The sequence below is a fragment of the Squalius cephalus genome (assembly GCF_949319135.1).
Source record: "Squalius cephalus genome assembly, chromosome: 23".
NCBI classification, from domain to species: domain Eukaryota; kingdom Metazoa; phylum Chordata; class Actinopteri; order Cypriniformes; family Leuciscidae; genus Squalius; species Squalius cephalus.
In genome coordinates, this window is record NC_137144.1 from 16,358,790 (window position 1) to 16,381,173 (window position 22,384).

Sequence of the window (22,384 nt, forward strand, 5' to 3'; positions counted from 1 at the left end):
ATTTTGGTTCATTACTTGGATGGAGGCAAGTCTGAATGCGAGCTTGCAGTCACTGTAGAGGGTTTCAGTGGTCGAAATGATTGGAGAAGTCCTGCATACGTCACCAGAGAGAAGTCGGTCGTTTCACTGAAAGATAGAGTCATGGCATTTTGATTAAAAACTACAAGGTCAAAACAAATGCTAAACAAATTAATCAGTCAAGAGATCAATAATAGCAATTAGAAAATAGATCTTTAACATGCAAGAACATTCGCAAAACATTTTCTGAACAAATTACTCAACGATAAAATAAAAGGTAGGGCGGGACTTCATGTTTTTAATCAGAAATTTACTGAATCATGAAAGGTATAGAGCCTCACCTGAATGAGTTTGCAGTCAATGGTGAAAAGAAAAAACAAAACAATTGGCTCTCAGTTTATATCAGATGTCTTTAACTACTGTGTACTTGGCTAAAAAGAATATATTTTTGTACTTTTTGTGTTCATGTTGTATTGCAAAACACTTTTGCTGCTATTGAGGTGGGATAGAGGTAAGGTGAAGGACAGGTTGTGGTATGATTAGGTTTCCCAACCCTGTTCATATCAGTAAACTTTTGCAAACTCTTTCTAATCAAACACACCTGATTCAACTCATCAGCTCATTAGTAGAGACTCCAACACCTGAAATGGACGAGTCAGATGCGACCCATATCCAAAATGTATCCGAGAACAGGGTTGGGAAACACTGGGTTTAGGGGAGCGTCAACAGTGTAATTACAGATATAATTTCATTCTGGTATGTCATAATACAAGTACAATGTAGAACATGTATTTACACAATAAGTGCATTGTAGCAATTTTTTTATTTAAATGTTAGTACATAGGAGTTAAAGACACCAAAAATTGTCTCAGGAATCAGACCATATTTATTTGATCCTTTACTTGCTGGTAATTATGTCCTTACATCCTAATGTTAACGTTAACCAATAGCCCGTGTGGCCAACCAAATAAAGTTGATTCATTGTGATGTAAGATTATCAAGACTGTTTTTTGTAAATTTTGCACAATATGAAAGTGTATTCAAGTTGACTTTGACATTCATTCATGTAAAACAAACATCAAAGAAAGTCATGCCAGAAGTATAATTAGGAACTTTATTCTTTTACAAAAGTACAAATTTAATAGAGATGAGCACTTTTTTCCAAACCAACCAAACATTCAAAAATTGTTAAATTTAGCAAAAATAGAAATTCTAATAGATATGTTTTTTTAGACAAAAGACAATCCCTTGATCAACAATACTGTTTGTCCAAACGTCAGCACAAACAATACAAATTAAAACCAATCTGAGTGATGGAAAAAGATTTTGCTTCAGATCTCAAAGGAATCATTGCACGTGACATGAACGTTGACCGTCTCCCAACATACATCTGTACAACGCCAAAAGGTACATGTCAAACAATGTCATTTCCTCTCCTACTGCATGTCATAAAAGGGCAGTTTACAAATATTCGCTATTTGAGACATAAAATAATGCCCGATGACAGATACTAAATTTATTGTGAAATTTAATTTCATACACAAAAGTACAGGATCCAAAATGCAACATTAGTATTTTAAAATCATTACTGCAGTCTGTGAAAACCACCCTATTTTGAACGCATTTAAAAAAATGGTCAAATTAACAATACGTACAACCTGCCATTTCTCCACAAATAAGTTACGAGAGATCCTGCTCTAGAATCGTTGTTGAAGCGATGCATATTAGTATTAGCATATTAGATAATTCCATGCCGTGAATTTGATTAAAAAACAATGGTGCCCTAGGAGGGCCACGTAAGGCACCATTTCACAGTATACTTAACACAGACACTAGTGAAACCGTACACACATTTAACTCCACACTGAGTGTGCGAGACAAAACTGTCACTGAATTTCAAAAGACCATCCAATAGGATGAAAGACAGTCAGTGTTTTACAACACAGAGTTTCTTCATTTTGCATAAATCTGTAACAAAAAAATCCCCCCAAAACATCCACACGTTTCCTCAGAGACTTAAAGATGAGCTACTTATAAGTTACTAAAAATACTCCCGACTCGTTAGACCTCTAAAAATTTGCATTCACGTTTCCAGTGTCTCTATTGCAAACGAGGCTTTCGGTTAAAAACAAGTCCAGCCGCTATTTATATAAAACAAATCTCAATCTCTATCCTGAAACGTAAAACCAGTCTGAGTTCAAGTTAATGAATAAAAAGATCAACATTGCTCAAAATGATGGCTCATTAATCCAAAACAAAGGGGAAATAAAACCATAAAAGGGTCACCCAAAGGGGATAATCACATGGTGTCCACAGCCGCCGGCTTACGTGCTTTTCCAGAACCTTCTCATCTCCAGAACGGCCACGTTTAGAAGTTTCACGGCAACACGCTCGTACTGATCAAAGAGTTCATGCCACAGGTGAGTCTGAAGGCACAAACCGGAGATGAATGTGGAGAAGGAGAGGAAGACTTGAACGTATTACTGAGAGTCAAGCAGGTGGAGTACCATTAGGGTGGATGATCTCATCCATCTCACTGGAACAGTGCTACTTCAGAAGGGCCTTGTAGAGCAGCATGGACCTGGCTGTGGTTCGCTCCTGCTCCATGCAGAAGATCAAGTCCCTGAGGTTGACCCGGGTGATGCGCTGACGGGTCTGCCGGACTGAAGACGTGGAGGATGAGGTAGAACCGGTCGCTGCTCCAGAGGAGCCCGCAGGAAGCTGAATGGGAATAATGAAAGAATTCATTAGGTCATTGTCATGGGTTGATAAATGTTTGCCACGGCTGTGATTGGTGACAATAAATGGTTTCTACGTTAAGTAGGCTGTTACATTTTTGTTTTATTTAACCATAAACAGCCCACAGTTAGACAAAAATACTTAATTAAAAAAACAAAAAACAAGTGGTTAATTTTAATAAATGTTACCATTTATTACATGTCTGTCTTTGCTGTTGCCAACATTTTACTGTATAAAATCTCTGCTCTGCTATTACCCTCTCATGACTTATAGCATAACATTATTTTTTTAAATATAATAATAATAATAATAATAATAATAATAATAATAATACAAATTTTAAAACAAATTTGAATTCTCAAAGGTTGGATTAGGTCGGATTATTGTGCTTTTAATTTGAAACCATAAAAAAAAAAAATGAATTAAATATTTATAATTTATTCTCAAATATTGGACTGAAAGATTGTTTTGTTACATTTAAAATAGTAAAAAAACAAAACATTTTCATTATTCTCAAATATTAGGTCACATTATTTTGTGTTCATGTTTAACTTAAAATAATAAAAAAGAAATAAAATTATATAAAAATCTACTTTAAGTTAGATTGCTTTGTATTTAATTTAAAATAGTAAAAATATTCTCAAAGATTCAATTGGGTCTGATAGTTATGTCTAACTTAAGAGTAAAAGGAAATAAAATGAAATAAATATTTTTTATTCTCAAAGATTCGATTAGGTCAGATTGTTTTGTGTTAAATTTAAAATGGTAACAAGACAAAAAAAGTAGGCCAAAAGGTTTGGGTTTATTTAAAACAGTCCAAAATAATTCAATCAAATAAAATGCAAAATTGAACTGAAGTCTTTGTGCTACCTAAATCTGAGCCGAACCAGTCTGGCCTTGATTTGAATTCTTTTTCATTTTTTTTTTCAAGCATTTTTGCAGTAAAGACCTTGCAGTCATCAAAGATCCTTTGGTTTTGTGCTTTTGTGTGTTTGTCAGCACACCTGCACAACATGTGATCATCTGTTCTCAGCTCGAGGCTAGAGAACCACACCTCATGCCCCGGGCAGCAGACTTTTGATCTCAACTACAGTATCTCAAAGCAGTTCCTCTTTAGATTTGACTCAAACAAATGTGAGTGGGAAAGAGTGAGATCACAGCCACACTCGTACGAAAAACAAAGATCATTCAAATAAAATCTATGCTTATATATTACTAGTCAAGACGATGAAACAGGGCTAACAACCAGCTTTCTCAACATTAAGATTATTTACGTAGTCCACCTTGAGGGGAAAGACCTCACAACCAATTTCCTGGAGGAGTGAGGAAGATCGCACGTGTATCGTATTCATCAGCCGTACAGGGGGTCAATAGCTTGACATCACTCGGCTAGAATGAGGTTAGGGTCTCCAGCCTTCACTGAATACTAAGTGTACGTGAGAAGGTGTAAGATGGCCTCTGGGCACAAAACACACACCACACCCTACAGAAATAACATGCAGCTTTGTGGGATCTATATCACCCTCATACATGCTACACACCCTGAATGATTCCAACTCTCACACACACCCAGGGCTGGCAAAGGACACGACATGTTTACGCTGGCAGGTCGGTGCGTGGTCTTGTACGCCGTTTAATGTTTAATTGTTATGAGCACTTTAAAGAAAGAATGAAACGCAAAACTAAAATCAGAGATTACTGCCAAAATTTTCAGTGATTAACCACACCTAGAATAGACTGTTCCAGGAAGTTAAGGACACGATCAAGTGATAGTAAGCCACTGGGTTACACATCGCACACACTTAAATAAACATGAAATCAATGCCGAGCATTGGATGCCGTATGTGTGTGTGGAGAAACGTAATTTAAAAATGTCATGCAAGTCAGCAAACACTTGATCTTCAACACAGACCCACTGTACTTGATTTCAAATTAACAGGTCAACGACATCTTATTTATTCAAACATTTGATTCTTACATGCAACGACTTGAATGCTATTTTTGAATTAAGATTAATTTCTTATTTTTTAAAGCGTGCATAAAAGTAAAACATGTCTTGATATTATATAAAGAAAAAGTCTTATTAAAACAATTAAATTCTTGAAAGGAAAAGCTATAGTTTGGCTAAATTATTTTTTTTTTTTCATTACAACATTAATATCTTAAATATTAAATGACATACATTTTGCAGGTGGCGGCATGTGGTACACCTAAATAATGCTATTGTTGATAAATTATTAAAATGGTTTGTTAATTGAAATAAAGCTGAAATAAAATAAAATGTAAATATTACATGGAACACTTTACCTAGGCAACTAACTAAACAATACAAAAATAAATCAAAGCTTAATAGAAATATAAAAAAACCTGAATATTAAAAAGTGAAAAATAAACAAATATTTTAAAAAATAATTAGGATCTGTAGACATGATGCATGTTGTCAGGAAAATGTTATTACTTTACATGGCGGTTACACGTGACATTTTTGTCATTGAATTGAAAGTTTTGTGAAAATTGTATAAAAGTTTTTCAAAACCATAATGAATACAAAGAGTTCATTTCATTTCTACATTTTTATCGTTGACCCATAATAAATTATTTACAGAAAGCAAAAAAAGAAATCTCAGAAAAAAAATATTTTTTTTTTAAATAAAAATCTAATATGTAATCACCTAAACTCTAGCCTTTAGTAAGATACAGTTTTACTTGCTCAACTCGATACTGCAGTACAGGAAGACTGCGTTTCACAGTTAGCATGTGTGGGTGAACACGCTCAGGGCATTTTGCCACTATCCTAGTGGTGCGTTAGAGATGGAGCTTGTTAAGCCTGCATAAATGTGTAAAGATATGGATGAATATATTACAGATGTGAGCATTAACATGCCCCAGGCACTGAGAGAAATGTATTTTTTAAACCACATTAGCTGTGGAGTGGAATGTGTAGGGTGCACAAGCTATCTTTGAGAGTGTCATTAGGGTTAAAGTGTGTTGTAAACCCTTGAGTTGTGTTTGTGCGTGCTCACTGTGTGTAGGACAGCAAACACCTCCAGAGGAACTGACTCCAAACCCTGAAGAGATGAGGCAGCTTACACTTGTAGGTCTCTGAAAGCCATGAATTGAGCAGAAAGGCATGAAACGTATCCTTCAACCAGATGTAAAGGTCTTAAAATCTTCAAAACATGTACAAGTCGTGCAAGAAACAGCTCTGCTCCGAAGCTACCGTAGAATTGAGAAGCCCTTCAACTCAAAGTGACCAAACCACCACAGAAAAAACCCTCTCCAGACAAAATGGAGAGAAAAAACCTTATTACTCCACCTTATTCCTCCAAACGACTGTGAGCACTTCTGGCCTCTAAAGGTTAGAGAGTGCCTGAGGGTTCTGTGTGTCTCCAGCGTTTGGGGAAATGACTCGCCTTGCCTCTGCACGAACACAGCCCAGTCTCTGCAGAACTGCCGCCCCGGGGCTACACAACCCTGCTCCACTTCACTTTAACCCTATACTATCCGGCTTTTTGATGGCAGTCTTTTACTTTGATCCAGGACCATCTAACCTTGTGCAATTACAAAACTATGAGGGACACGGTTGGGCCTCAAAACAGGCCGCTTAAACCGCAACATCTTCCTCAAAGATGCAGAGTTAAAAATAAAGCCTAAAAAATAAAGATTCTTTATTGGCATTGATGAATCTATGAAGAACCTTTAACATCCATTGCAAAAAAGGCTCTTTATAGTGGAAAAAGGTTCTTTAGATTATCAAGATGTTCCTCACACTAAGAAAATTTTTTTTCTTTTAAGACCTGTTCACAAAAAGGTTCTTTGGAGAACCAAAAAGTTTGCATGGCAAAACCCCCTTTCGGAACCTATATTTTTAAGAGTGTAAGATGGTTCTACGAAAGCTGCTAAGACCATGGTCACTTTTCCAGCCCATTTATGACACAATCCTAGTTGTGGTTCGGTGTGTATTATCCATGGATTAAATCTGTAAAGTAGTTGACACTACACATAATTAAAAAGTCTTGCTGTGGGGAAGGGGATTTTCTAATTAGTGAAATAGTGGCAAAGCTGCAGTTCCTGTGCCTCCAGTGAAGTTGAGGAGCTGAGGGGCAGAGCTGGGATAAAATCCAGGCCTGCGGCCTCAACCATAACAAGAGCATGTAAGGTTTTGTGGTGCTCCATCATTACCTCACCACACAATTAAGTACAGACACAACAAAGTCCAACTGGTGAAGATACTAAACCCTTAAATCTACCCTGAATCCAACACACCATCAAATTAAAATCCTTAAATCAAACAGATGTTTTTTTTCTCCTTCATCCTTTACTAAAAATTTAATTGAGAGCCACTAATGAAATCGTTAAAACTAGATCCTCTAAAGAAAACTTGTATTCTGGGTGGTTGCTACTGCCTTTCAATAGTGTTTTGAGTGGTTTTAGCATGTTGCTATACAGTTGTTAAGGGGTTATTTTAGCATGTTGCAATGTGGTTGCTAAAAAACACACCCATTTAACCCTAGAAACACTCTAGCAACCACATAACATGCTAGTTTTTCTAGATGTTTTTATTAGCATGTTGCTATGTGTTGTTAAAGCCTACCCAAATAACCCTAGAAACACTAACAACCACATAACATGCTATTTTTTCTAGATATTTTTTAGCATGTTGCTATGCTGTTGGTTAAACCCTAGAAACACCCTAACAACCACATAACATCCTAGTTTTTTTAAAGCATGTTGCTATGCAGTTGGTAAAACCCTAGAACCACATAACAAGCTACCTGTTTTGAGTTTTTGTTTGTACCATGTTATGTGGTTGCTGGGGTATTCTGGGTGGTTGCTATGTTGTTTCTAGGGTGTTCTTAGTGGTAGCTGATCACATTATCGATTAAAAGAACCCACCCCAAGTCTAGTGTCTCTAGATATGGTACAGGTTCTAGTCAATGGACTAGATATCTATTACTAGCATTTTTCAATATACAAAGCTCTCAAATCTGCCATAATCATTGCTAATAACCACCAAAAGGGAAAGTCTTTTCAGTAAACCAAAAGTGCAGCATGTATGCCAAACACTTGGATCAGATATGAATGTCAGAAGATGCCACATACTGTGATTCATCCGGGCTGTAGGAGTTGACATCTCCAGACCTCTCCCTATCTGTTTTTTCAGGATTAAGCATAATTTAAGTGTCTATTTTGACACTCTGACAACGTACGTCTCTCAAATTTGTGTGGTAAATATCCACGATGCAAATTCACAACTATTCTGCACACATTTTAGAAACAGCGTATCCCTTTCTCGCCCTGTTTCACTCTCTCAGCACAAAGAACCGGGATGCTTCAGGCAGCACTTGCGGGAGAACGAACATTCTGCCTACATCTGCCTGCAATTCAAACAGCTCTCCCACATTGTGTTGCCTGTATAAAAAAAGAGCACTTGTCAACAGCTTACATGGCTACAAGGTACACATTAAGCTCGAGGGCGATGCTATACAAAACACACGAAGTAGCTCAACAAAGATTGTGGCATGATGGTCTTTAAAACACTCTTTAGTTTGGAGTACAAAAAATGTTCCATTACAGTGGACTGGATGGTAAATGTCTCCACTACTACCGATTTTGTGTCTCAACTTTCAAAATAAGCTGATTTAACAAACATTGTTGCGGTTACATTCCGAATGGCGAAATGCACGCCTACTGTGTTTCAATCCAGAATAAACACAATGTATAAAGAGTAATAGCATGAGCTGTAATGGTAGCTGAACAGCTTGAGGGAATCAGGAGGGTAAGCCAAGATGGTGCCAATACCCCTCTGGCTTCTACATACACAGAGGGTCATTGCGGTAATATGAAACAGATTATTTACACAACCAACCAGAGATCTCTGGCAGTGGGGGAAGAAAGAAAAAAAATTAAGGGCAGGAAATCTAAGAATGTATATAACCATTTAGATTTACTCTTTAAGCCGTCGACAAATACACTGGAAATAGATCTGCACTCTTTCTCCTCTTAAATGCAACAATACTAATATAAATATGAAGAAATTAATAACCACAATGTACATAACAATTGCGGAACAAATATATATAAATCGACAAAATCAACATTTCCTCAACTGGTATAAACATTTACAACCACAATGTGTATACCAACTGAGGAAACATACGCCCTTGGTCAATCTAAAATATTGTAATAAAAAAATGTCACACATGATTTACATAAATTTGACAACCATTTTGTTTTTATTTTTTATAGCATCAACAAATAAATGCTCTTGAATCCTTTAATAAGAGTGCTTTGCGACTGACTGTTCTGGTTAATAACTCCAGAAAGGTGTTTACATTTAAGATTTAGATACAAACCGCTTAAAACACAGATAGAGATCAGTCTGTGTGACTTGTGAAAGGTTGTAACTTGTTCCAACTGATGAAATGCAGTGCGAATAAACTAAACGCAAGGAAGGACATGGCGAATCGGGAAGGAAAGCGATAAAGAGAGAGAGGGAACGAAAGAGAGAAAGGAGAGAAATGTGTAGAGTACGACTTGAATTTAATATTTCATGATTGCCTGAAGGATTTTTCACAGATCAATGTGACTCCGTACCCAAGCCAGTGTCAGCCAGAGAGTGTCAGGAGAAAGCAAAAGAGCGAAAGAGAGAAAATGAAAACAGTTGAAAGTATGAGATATATAGAGAAAGACAGAGAAAAGAGTTAAGGAGGACAAGCATAAAAAATTTACGCAAAAAAAAAAAAAAACGAGAAAGAAAGTGACAGTAAAAGAAATATTTGGCTCATCGGTTCAGGAGACTGTTAGTCTTCTAAACACCAGTGTGTGTTTGCTCCATGAGACATACACCCTCCACTGCCTCTGTGCCGTGGGCTTCGCCAGAGGCACACATTACCTCCGTTAATGGGTTTCCATTTGAGCAGCAGAAAGGAAGCCAATAACCTATCCACACTAATGGATTAGTCTACATGTAGGCAACCTCTGCAGCTAATCTTGGACCAACTGTTTTCTTTCACAAAATAAAAAGGAACAAATGGATGTCACCATATGTGGGTACAAAAGTAAAATTCTTGAAAAAAAAAAGAGGGTAAAAACTCTAGTCTCAACAGCTATTTCAGGCCAATAAATCCAAAAGAGTCTCCCACTGTTCTGATTTGTGTAACTAAAGCCAACTTTCACAAAACTCTTGCAGTTGGAGGGAACACTCACCAAGTTGTCCTTCCATGGCTATCATGAACCAATAAACTTACAATTTTAATTAGCAAAGATTAACAAGGGAGGTAATTAATTTCTGAGATGGGCATCTTAAAAGCGCCAAAGGCTTGACTTTGTTGACGGAGCCGAATGCTTTTTCATTGATGTGGGCAAAATAGAGGGGCATCATTATAAGCTAGCGAAAAGCATGCACTTGCATTCTAAAAGAGTTGATGGCTGGAAACGTTCCTCTTTGGGGTCTATTGTGCTGTTATTGCTGGAACTGAATTTAGAGCACCTTATTCATTTTACCAAATAGCCCACAAAAACTTTATTAGCCATAACAGGTAAAAAAGACAAAAGGGTGCAACGCTAAGAGTGACTACACAAACAAGATGATCACAATCCAAGCAACAAAGAACAGTAAGTAGTAAAAGTACTCTGAGACACGCTGAACATGAACTGGTCATGAAAGCTGAAACATACAGTTGGGCTGCCATTCGGTAATTGCAAAATGGCAACAAATGATGCTTAAATTGGAGCAAGAACACCACACAAACCCCAGAGCAACGGAAAAAATGTAATGTTCTGAAGAGCCATTTCTTCTTTTCTCCTACATCCAGAAAGGTATATGGTTTGATGATACGTTTTAAGCCAAGATAAGGTCAAATGCATTTGTGGTCTCACAAAGTTCTCAATCTGAGCATCATCAAACCCGAACCATCATGTGAAGTTCTCAAACACACAGTAGGAATAGAAAATTCCATCTCCTTCATCCTTCAAGGCACTTTTCTCCTGGAGAATGATGCAATATTCCACTCCTCACACATCAAGACTTTTATAACAGTATTCCAAGAAGGACTGAAAATATTCTGGAGGCCCTGCTCTTCATATGATCATAGCTAAATATTTTGTCAACACCCTGTACAGACAACAGTAAGTCCATTAAGTGTTACACATTGCTTGTGTCTTTAAGCAAGATTTTTACTATGTGTGTTGTGGGTCAAAAATGATAAGTGATTAACGTAAAAAGATTAGCATTGTTTATTTACCGAAATGAATCATATAGCAGTAATGCCCAGATCTACAAATAAATATTTCACGCATAAATTAGGGTAATAAAACCACAAAAATACTTGCAACAACATAACTGCAAAATCTGGCTGCCAGAAAAAAAAAAAAAAAAAAAAATTTCTGACTTTCGTTTAATTTTCGGTAACTAGCCCTCCAATTTAAAATCCTTTTCAGTCTGACACTAGGACTTTTCTGGGTCGATCAAATAAACCCAATTTAACCTCCCTTAATATATTGGATGAAAAAATGCTTGTCAAAGCAGGAACTGATCAATACAAAATTAAGAAAAACAGAACACATCACTCTTACAAAGCCCTTACCACTAACAAAGACCTTCCACTTCTTGCAATGATAGCCTGGGGTCAGAAAGAGGCAATTTTTGGCATTATGTTATTCCGCGCAACCCCTACAAACTGATAACAGACTCTTCATGCTCCTTCTTATCATGTCAAAACACATGCAGATAACCCACAGATAGCGCACACAAGACTCATCACATCACCGTGCATAAAAAAAAAAAAAAACACTGGCGCTCCAATCAACCGGCAAAATCTGCCACAGGAAACAAGAGAATCTGTGTGAATTTTATATTAATGATCCTACTTTATACAACGGTAACAAACCACAGAGATAAAGCACAAGGTTAAGGCATGTAGGGGACAGAAAATGGGAGCCTACTGGAAACTATTCTATGGCTTACGACGGCTTGAAATATGGTGCACAAGTCATACAGACAGTTTGTGGGAAGTTTAACAGTGTCAGTGCCCATTATAGAAAACGAGCTCTGGACACTATGCAATCAGGGATGCACTGATATTAAAATTCTATTACTATTTTGTCTAAATACAATTAGAAAACAAAAAATAAAACAAATCAATTGTGAATTCAGGAAAAATTTATATTGATTTTAAAATTTTCTAAAGATTAAAGTCGCAATGAAATGTAAATAGCAGTAAGTCTTTTCTTATGTATTGTGACATACATCTGAACAAAACAAATCAACAAATAAAGTACGATGGGAATTGGTTCTATCCTTTAGTTGCTGATTAAATGGAGGCAGATCTGAAAGCAAGCTTGCAGTTGATTTTTTTTTTTAAAAAGGGATGAGTTTAAGCTGACTAAATGATTGGAGAAGTCTGGCATACTTTGAGAAATCTGTCATAATTAGAGAACAGAGAGAGATCTGTCATTACTTCCAGAAACAACAATTTAGGATCAAGAATTACAAGGTCAAAATTGAAAATAAGAATTTTGTATATATATAAATGACTGATCTATTGTGCATCCCTATATGCAGTTTGTCTTTGTTGCAGAATAGAAAGTCATACAGGTTTAGAACAACATGAAGCGGAGTAAATTATGATGATGTTATATTTTGAATGAACGGTCCCTTTAAAGACACATTCAGAACAACCACACTCTCAGCTCAATGACTGGTAATGTTTAAACTTTAGACCGCTGCTGCAAAAAGCTATGCTTTGGTAGTGCTCATTACTGGCTACACATTTCAATCTGCCTTTGGTATTCCATGTCTGCCCCCACGTCCCCCTCCCTCCCCCCATTCAGTCTCTGCCCTCTGGCCGATCTGGCAGAGGGGGAGATTTTAATTGTGGCTATAGAACTCTGCACGGTTCTTTGCCTGTGAGCGAGCCCTCACTTCAGTGAGTGAGAGCTTGCTTTAGTGATATTGGGTCCAGTCCATCCCTTCAGGCTGCTTTTAATGGCCCTCTCCTCTCTTTCATAGCCGGGGCTGAGATTGTTTTCCATGTGATGCCTGTTAATTCTGCTGCAGGGAAGGGCAACCGTATATTCATTCTCCTTTTCAGTACGAGAGATACATTTCTTCTTGCTTTTCGTCTCCATTTTTCCTTCTCACAATACTCGCTTTTCTTGACTTGAACCGAAAGTTAGAGCCATCATGTTACGGAATGCATGCAGGCTGAGAATTTGCTTGTGGTTAGTGGACGCCTAGAATCATGGTGATCTTGAAAAAAAAAAAAAAAAAAATAGTAGTAATAATATAAGATGTGCACAGACACAATAAGAAAATGTTTGTAGTACTGATCAATGGTGCATTCATATCTTCAATTTGTATTTTTGTTTCAGAGAATTAAGTCATAAAAGGTTTAGAACACAATGAAGGTGTGTAACACTCACTTTTCACAAACCGAACTGAAAGTTAGACAACATCTTACACTTACGAAACTCATGCGGGGCGAGAAGTTGCTCACGATTAGTTTTGCGTCAAGAATTATGTTGATCTTCAAAAAAAATAAAATAATGGTTCAAGAAGTGCACCAGATAATATGAAAACATCTTCTCTTCCTCTTTTTCCACATGGATTGTTTCTCAATCTGTCATCCTCTTCATCCCCCTGGCCTCAGGACTGAGATGAACATGTTAATATGGGCTGCCCATGTTAGGACAGCTCAACTCTGAACCCTCATGTGTGATCTGCCCCCAGGCTCAGTCTGGTATGCAGGCCCACAGGAACTCAGCGGCCTTTATTACAGCGTGCCCTAAAACTCGCCCTTCAGAAACGTCCTCATCACCTGCCCTTGTGACTAATCTACCCTCGAGCAGTCCTGCAGGCCGGCCCTCTGGCCTAAATGCTTCATCAACCCAAAGACAGACGGAATAGCAATTAAACAACAAACCGCCTCAAGGGCGTCGAGGCCAGACAAAGGCCAAGCAGAAAACTGCGCCCTTTCCTCAACCGCTGCAAACAAGAACTTGAGTATTTTATCACTATGTCCCCGACAAAGTTCCCCGCAGAACAACACCACAGGAAGCTCAGAGAGAACGAACAGGGAGCAAGGACGAGGTATTTTGCTGTCAGGACACGAGGGTGGGGGAAGAATGAGTGGAGCCATAATGACATGGCTGCCTCCCGCTCCGGGCCATGCTGCCCTTCAGGCACATTGCTGTGATGAAATCTCTGACTGGACCCTTCAGAGCAGGCCCAGCCACGGACCTCTGGGCGAGGACCGACCCCTTTAGAAAAGTCATATTCACTTTGCTCCACACTGAGGCAGTGTGTGCTCGAGTTTCTGCGCACATGTTGGGGGAGGCACTGCCGAAGGCAGCGTTGAGTTGGATGTGAAAGACAGAAATGATGGGATGAAAACAAAGAGAGAAGACATCTACTTGCCTTCATTCTGGACGCATTGGACGCAAACGCTCTTACCTGTGACACCAAAAAAGGCATCTGGGAAAGCATGAAGTTGTGTAATCAAAGTTTGGTTCTGTTTGCTGATCTGTTTTGGTTATGCTTTATGTGGGTGGATGAAGGTAATCCATAGTGAAAGAGGTCGGCAGTGCATTCATAGAGCAGAAATAATGCTTTTATTTGGTTATTTATGCTCTCCATAAAGGGACATTTAGTGCCCTCCACAGCAGCAGATTGTTCCAATGCAAGTAAAGAGAAGATCTAAAACATGTGGCGGGTCATTAGAAGGCAGCCCCTACTGTTAATGTTAATAGTGGTAATGATCGTTTATGTGCAATATCGTCTGGCACATCTCTTATTGATAATTTGCCATGGGCTGCAGCATGTGAAGTCACATTATTTACATAGAGCTGAAATGACACTTGCATGATTTACTAAATTAGCACAAATAAGCTTTGCCCAAGCAAAAAAAACGGTTGGGGCATTTATTATGGCCATATATTATAAGCTTGTGAGTGCAACAGTCAGATTCCCAAAGCAAAAATATTTTTGTTTTACCAGTTTTTTGACAATATCACCAGTGCTTTGTAGTTCATTTGCTCAAAAGACATTTAGTAGATAAAAATACAATCTTGTACAATCTTTATTCCATTTCATGTTACTATTTCATGTTTGTAATATGAACCACATAAGCTGGTTAGTTTGCTTTAAGGCAAAAGTGTCTGCATTGTTATACTACATTAAACTATTAAAAAATGCTTTTTAAACATTTGCTGGGTTTAAAGAATTGTGAGAGAAACATATTGCATTTCAGGAGCTGACATGCTTTAATCTACTTAGTATTGGCCCAAATGAACCTTAGTTTGGAGGTCCAAATAAATAAGGGCCCAAGGGTCTTACCTCTGCACCTGCTGAGGCCCCAGGAGAGTCAAGCTTGCGTTTCTTGCGGGGTCCAATGGCAGCAAGGGCTGTAAGGTTGGCATCCCGCTGTCTCATCTGGGCGAGTTCCTGCTGCTGCATCTGAATGGCAAGAACATTCAATCAATATCAACTGCATGAACGGTATATATCAAAACAATTCATGCGAAACAGACATGCATTGTTTAGGTCTGTGAAAAACAAGTCCCCAAATAAGTATTACTGTGTATCACATTCTTTTACTTGAATTATCATTTTCAAATATTTGTATGCTGTGTATTTTACATTCATTCCAAACTGCCCTGAAGAGCTCTATAGAGCAAATGAAGCTCCGAACATCATGCACAGCTTCAATGCAGCAAATAACTCAGAGCTTTTGCCGTATCTGGGTGCTTAATTCAATTTCTTTTCACGAGGGAATGAGAGAGAAAGTGAGTGAGTGTTTGAGAATGAGAGAGCGAGCGATTTTCAAAAAGCACAGCCCGCAGGTAAAGTCATCTCACCCTAGCAGGCAGTGACAGAGCCAGCCATGCCGGGAGGGGTGGATGAGGAGGGGGGGCAGCGCGTCCTCTGTTCCCCCGCTCGGAGTGAGTGCTGCTGGGCACAGATTGCAGAGAGAGTCCTCACCTCTCCTCACCCTGACACTCACACCACTGCGGCCATGAACTCGCAAAAAAACACTAGCAGCAAGAACGGTTTTGTGTGTCATCGACAGCCCTATTAGAAAGTGCATTCACTGAACAGCAGTGGCCACAGGAGTTATGAAGTGAAGTGGGGGAAATGTGGGAACTAAACATAAGAGGTGGGGTACAGGACGGATGACGTTCCAAAAAGAGATTCCCATACCAGGAGGACCTGGAAATGGTTTCATTTTGTTAAGTTAAACTTATAAATAAAAGAAAATTTTTATTTAAAATACTGGGCTGTCAATATCTTAAGAGCTAATTAACTGTGATTAATCTCTAAAAAAATTTGTTTGGTTACCATTTTGTTTAATACAATATGTCTAATATTCATATTATATATATATATATATATATATATATATATATATATATATATATATATATATATATATATATTTTTTTTTTTTTAAATACTATTTTTATATGTTTGCATATAAAATTTTGCATACATATATACACACACACATATATACAAATAAAAAAAAAAAAAATATATATATATATATATATATTTGTATATATGTATGTGTGTGTATGCAAAATTTTATATGCAAACATATAAAAATTGTATTTTTTTTAAAATAATATATATATATGTGTGTGTGTGTGTGTGTGTGTGTGTGTGTATATGTATGTATGTATGATATATATATAAATATATACATATATAAAAACGCACACACTTTTTTGTTTTTATTTTAATTTAAAGTGACTTTGTGATGGATAGAGTAGACTATTGTGATATTAATAATTAAATATATTAGTATATTTTAATTTAATAGGAACAAATTTCTTCTTTTGTTTCAACTGATAAAAAGAGTACTTGCCTTTTTGATGGACCTGTGAGAATACACAAGACTATTCAATATTCCAGGAATGATGTAAATCAGTCACAGAGTGACTGATTTTCATTGTGTATGTATATTACTTTTAATTGACTGAATTTGTCACTTGTGCTGCTAAAAACAATTTGTTCAAATAATTGCGCAGCCTGCCCCTCCTTTCACAAATACAAACTAAATAACATAATGAAGAGGGAGAAATTGACAAACCGCTAATTCAAGGCAACGTTTACATGCTAATTAAGTCAGGGTTATGCTAATCGGAAGGGAAGTTGTGCACATTGCATGCACACGCATGGATGCCCCGGAGAGAGCGAGCTGACACGTAAACATGCCCAGCGCGACTGCTGCATGTCAGTGATCTGGTGCACTGAACTTTCACCTGACCCTGACAGCTACGGTGAATGTGCTCGAGGACACACAAAAGACGCAGACGGTATGGTGTGTGAATCTATTTGAAGTAATGCGAGGTAAGAAGGCCCTGAATGGACACAATGCAGCCACTCTTGGGGTGTTAAATGGAAGGTTCTAGAAGGACAGGCACTGTTTGGTGTTGCCGCCTGCAGCTAGAGCGCTGACTTGCGTTCATATTCGATTATTTGATGAGGAGTGAAAGGGGAACCTAGTTATGCCATCTGTAATCCAGAGCTCTGTAGCTGCACATAATCACTGTTTAATGACTGACCTCAATCACAAATCCTGCTGCTCAACTTCAACACGGTTGCACTGTGAATACCGATTGAAGATTCTCCAATTACATCATTAAAATCAAAAGCGCGGTCACACTACGGCTATGTTTCAGAACGGAACAGTAGCATACTGCTTGCTTACTACACAGTATGTACTTTACACTGCATGTTTTAGAATGTGAAATAATGATCACGTTACATCACTGTCACATGACCTCACCAATTTGCATATTCATAGAGTATAAATATTATAATATAAAGAAAAATTCTCAACCAATGGTGCAAGTTTGGGGCCGGACTATTTGTTTGGACGAGCAATGGCAGACAAAGCGAGTTTCAGAGTGCTAAATTATTTCTGTCATCACAGAAATGTTAACCCTAACTTTTAAATTGAATTATTGTTCTTTTTAAGCCAATTTTACATACATACATACAATTTTACATACATACATACAATTTTACATACATACATACATACATACATAGTATGTATGTATGTATGTATGTATGTATGTAAAATTGTATGTATGTATGTAAATTGGATTAAAAACAACAATAATTTACATACATAGCCGGATCTACCATATGGGCAATCTGGGCACGTGCCCAGGGGCCCTTGCGCAGAGAGGGGCCCTCCGTGATCGGGGTTTTTTTTTTTGTTTTGTGCGCCACATACGCTGCTACATAAAAATAGTATACACAAGGCTTGGCCTCGATCTTGATAATTATCCAATCAGAATAAAAAAAAAGTGTATATTACATTATATGATCTCTTATTCATGCAAATGCTTTTAAACAATTCATGTGCGACAAGACAAAAATGTGACTGTGACACACACACACAGAGACACAGAAAGACGCGCGCGCGCCAGTATCGTGCGCACAGACAGCACGCCAGAATACAGTTATCTTTCGTGCTTGAACTTACAATAACACACAATTATGCCAAAATGTCCATTTTGTCGAGTACCTTCATAACATAAGAGCTGTCTATGCTGAACGTGAAGAGTTGTGAGAGAATGAGGCGCGTGTGAGATCCGCGTCTCCGTCAGCTGGTCTTAAAGAGACAGCAGCCAATAAAGCTTTCTGTCAGTAAAGTTAATTAAAGAACAAACAGAGAAAATGACTCACTGCTGTTGACAAATTTTTTTTTTTTTTGCTATAATAAGGATTAGTCTATATTTAATTTATAATAATTTATGCAGTGCAGTTTGATAACTTTATTCAATTTCGGTATAGGTCTACCTGTTAGACAGGCACAGGTAAATATGACATTTATTTTTAACTCTTGTATTGAGACAAATAACAATATTTAATTAAAAAAATATATTATTTTAATTTGAAAACACAGTGCATTTAGTTGTTGTTTCTAGTTTGAGTTGAGAAATAGGCTACAAATTTCAGCATTGTCACTAATATGTGTGTGCATTTTACTTGCAAGTTAACTCATGAAACCATTTGTTTACTATATCGCAATCGCATATCACAATATTGACCTCAATAATGACATTTTCCCAAAATCGTGCAGCCCTACTTTTCAGAAAAAATTATTTTGTATCATTGTCTTGTGAACTAGTCATTCAGCTTTTGATCAGTAGTGATTGCCATGTTAAATCCCACACCTGGTGGGCCACCTGTGTTCCTTTGGAGGGTGTGGTTGTCAGGTAGGGGAGGGGGGCCCATGAGCTTCAGTGCCCAGGGGCCCCTGGGGGTACTAATCCAGCCTTGCATACACACACATACATACACACACACACATATATATATATATATATAAATTCCAAATTCCATAGCTAAATTCATACTACGTATTTAGGAGTATTATATATATATACACATACATACACACACATATGTATTTATTATAATACTACTCCAGTTTTCAGTGTCACATGATGCTTATTATCAATGTTAAAAACAGCTGAACTGCTTAATATTTTTATGAAAAGGGTTCGGGTTCGAAGATGAACAGAAAGTTCAAAAGAACAGCATTTATTTGAAATAGAAATATTTTGTAACATTATAAATGTCTTTACTGCCATTATTGATCAATTTAATCCATCCTTGTTAAAAAAAATTAATAAAAAAAATATTAATCTACTTTTAAATCTTACTGGCCCCAAAATTTCAAACAGAAATGTATTTAAATATAAAATATATAATAATAAAAACATATCTAATTTTCTTTAGTATATTTGTTATATTACTTTTAGGTGATGATGACGTGTACTTGCCCAAAAGGCTGAGTTTAGAAACTACTAGTTTTGTCGAATGCCATTTTCTCTCAATTGCCTACCTGTCTGTTGGCGAGACAGAGAGACAGGAGGCAGTGAAGAAAGAAATGCTTGTAGTCTATAATCATTTACAAAGGTCAGGCGAGAGAGAAAGGCAGAGACAGTGAGCCTGCCAGCGCTGCTCTCCATCTCTATTGATCCTTATCTGCAGTCCGGCCCACCAGAATGACTCGCCTGAGAGAAACACCTTAATAACAGCACAGGTTGATGCTGAGTGTAGCGGTTCAATTAGGGGCGCTGGATGAAGTCAAGGACATGAGAAAACAAGCATTCTTGATCCTAATTCCAGCATGATTCCAGGAGTCTTTGATATGCTGAATATCAGCTGCAGTGTTTTTCAGCGAGTGAGTGGCAGTTTTGGGCTCTGGAGGTTTTGAAGGATCTATCACCTTCCAGAACGCCTTATTAAGAAGGTGAAGCATGCGGAGTAAACCCTTGATAATGAGCCAACAATCAAAGAAAACAAGACGGCAGAGCAAGTTTCCAAAATCTGTTTTTACATCCCAGTGGCATCAGAATATGTATACAACATGGGCTGCTATGAAAATCTTGGCCGCTAAATTAAGTTGTTGATTGGATTCAACAACATGATGAATCAGCCAATATAATCAGTGCGGTTAAAAATATGATGGAAAATCATAGCTGACAACAAACACCTTGAGGAGTGTTTTTAACTATTTAAAAATTTAACAATTTACAATACTAAAATATGTTATAGTTGTATAATTTAAAGAATTTATTGCAAATTAAATAAAGGTTAACAGCATTATTGTTTTCTTCAATTATATATATTTTTTATGTTTAGTGAAAAAGTAGTTTTTTATTAGCAATACACATATATAATATACATAAAAAATTGTATTATACTAGTATTATATATATAAAACATTAATAATATTATACACACACACATATACATATACATATATATATATATATATATATATATATATATATATATATATTATTTTATTTTTTTTACTTTAAATATTAAGCAAAAAAAAGAATTAAGTTTTTTGAAGAATATTTAATAAAATATGTAAATATATTTGACACATAATTTTATTATATATATTTAAATATATTTACATTTTTCATTGCTTAATTTGCAATAATCTCTGTAAACTATACAGCTATAATGTAATTTCAATATAATGTAAATATATTTTTATAGGTTTATTTTAATATATGAAAAAATTATACTATATATATATACTGTAATAATTTTTTCATATATTAAAATAAACCTATAAAAAATATATATACATAGTGTATATATGCACATACACACACATACATATATACATATATATATATATATATATATATATATATATATATATATACACACAAAAAATCAGCTATATAAAAAAAGGAGACAACCCTTTGACATGTCCCACTTCAACGTCTTCTTTCAGTAGTACGTCGAGGTAAGAAATCAAGGGTTCGGAGAAAGGAGGAGGAATCTGTCTAGGCTTTAAGACAGGCCTTCAACAATGATGAGGATCTGCTATCTTGCTTTGAGGTGAATCATGTAAATAAATATATAGAACTGTATCAGCGTTTCTGTTTAGTCTAGTTAGCTATACTGTGATCTGAAATAAGGAGATGCAGCAAGACCAAAGAAGCTTCAAGAAGTGCTTCTCTCTTTCTCCATAACTATATGCCCTCAGGTAAGAAAAACAACAGAGTGCTGAAACAAACAATATATCCACAGCAACAGAGAGACAATGGGCTATGTGGCTCTAGATTTGAATAAAACATGCTTTGAATGATCACTGGGGTTCAGAAAAAATCCTCTTTGACGGATGAGAGAAACAGTAGTTGTCAATACAAACAGAGACATATGGTGACATTGCGACATATGGTGTGTAAAAAGCTTATTTAAAGAAAGGGAGGGGATATGACAACAGAGACATGTGTCTTTTTCTAAAAATGGGCCAATTGCTGTATCCAAAATTTAAGTTCCTGCTTGGCATCCAATGAAAATTACAGCCTGAAAGCTGTTCACTGTGCTAATGAGGAATCTTTTTTTAGTAAGCCAAGTCCAAACGGGGCATTTAAAAAAAAAAAAAATAAAAAAAATAAAAAAAAAAATATATATATATAAGGGCTGTCAAACGATTAATCGCGATTAATCACATCCAAAATAAAAGTTTTTTACATAATATATGTGTGTGTATGGAGTATAATTATTTTCTATATATAAATACACATGCATATATATTTAAGAAAAATGTGTTATTTATATATAAAATATTTATATATAATATAAATTATATATAATATAAATATATATATACACAGTATATACATGCAAATATTTCTTAAATATATACATGCATGTGTGTGTATTTATATATAGAAAATAATTATACACCGTACACACACATATATTATGTAAAAACAAACTTTTATTTTGGATGCGATTAATCGTTTGACAGCCCTAATATATATATATATATATATATATATATATATATATATATATAAAATAATAATATCTATCTATCTATCTATCTATCTATTTTTTTTCCCCACTTTTTATTCAATGATTTAAAATTGTGATTTTTTTCACTTGTCTTGTAAATGGTGTTTGCTAACAAGTGTCTAAAAGGGGGCTGTCAGGGACTTTAAATGTCATCACACCGTTAAACTCACCTACTCACTATTCCGCTCTTGCAAACTATTATAACTTTAACATCACCATCACAAAGTTTCCAAAACATTTCCAGTCTTTGTTTAAAAACATTTTCCCTGA

General features: G+C 36.3%; 1 protein-coding gene across 3 annotated transcripts in view; it reads right to left on the bottom strand.

Moving 5' to 3' along the window:
• Window positions 1–885: 885 nt before the first annotated feature.
• LOC307151326 (transcription initiation factor TFIID subunit 4) overlaps window positions 886–22,384 on the bottom strand; it is a gene marked incomplete at its 5' end in the record, with an annotated part of 37,298 nt that continues 15,799 nt past the window's right edge. For 2 of the 3 annotated variants that reach the window (XM_079859285.1, XM_079859287.1), the window contains 2 exons: window positions 886–2,739; window positions 15,095–15,214. In XM_079859285.1, the coding sequence (XP_079715411.1) occupies window positions 2,566–2,739; window positions 15,095–15,214 (294 nt within the window). In that variant the 3' untranslated portion in view covers window positions 886–2,565. The remainder of the gene's footprint in view (window positions 2,740–15,094; window positions 15,215–22,384) is intronic. The other variant, XM_079859286.1, reaches the window with a different exon arrangement.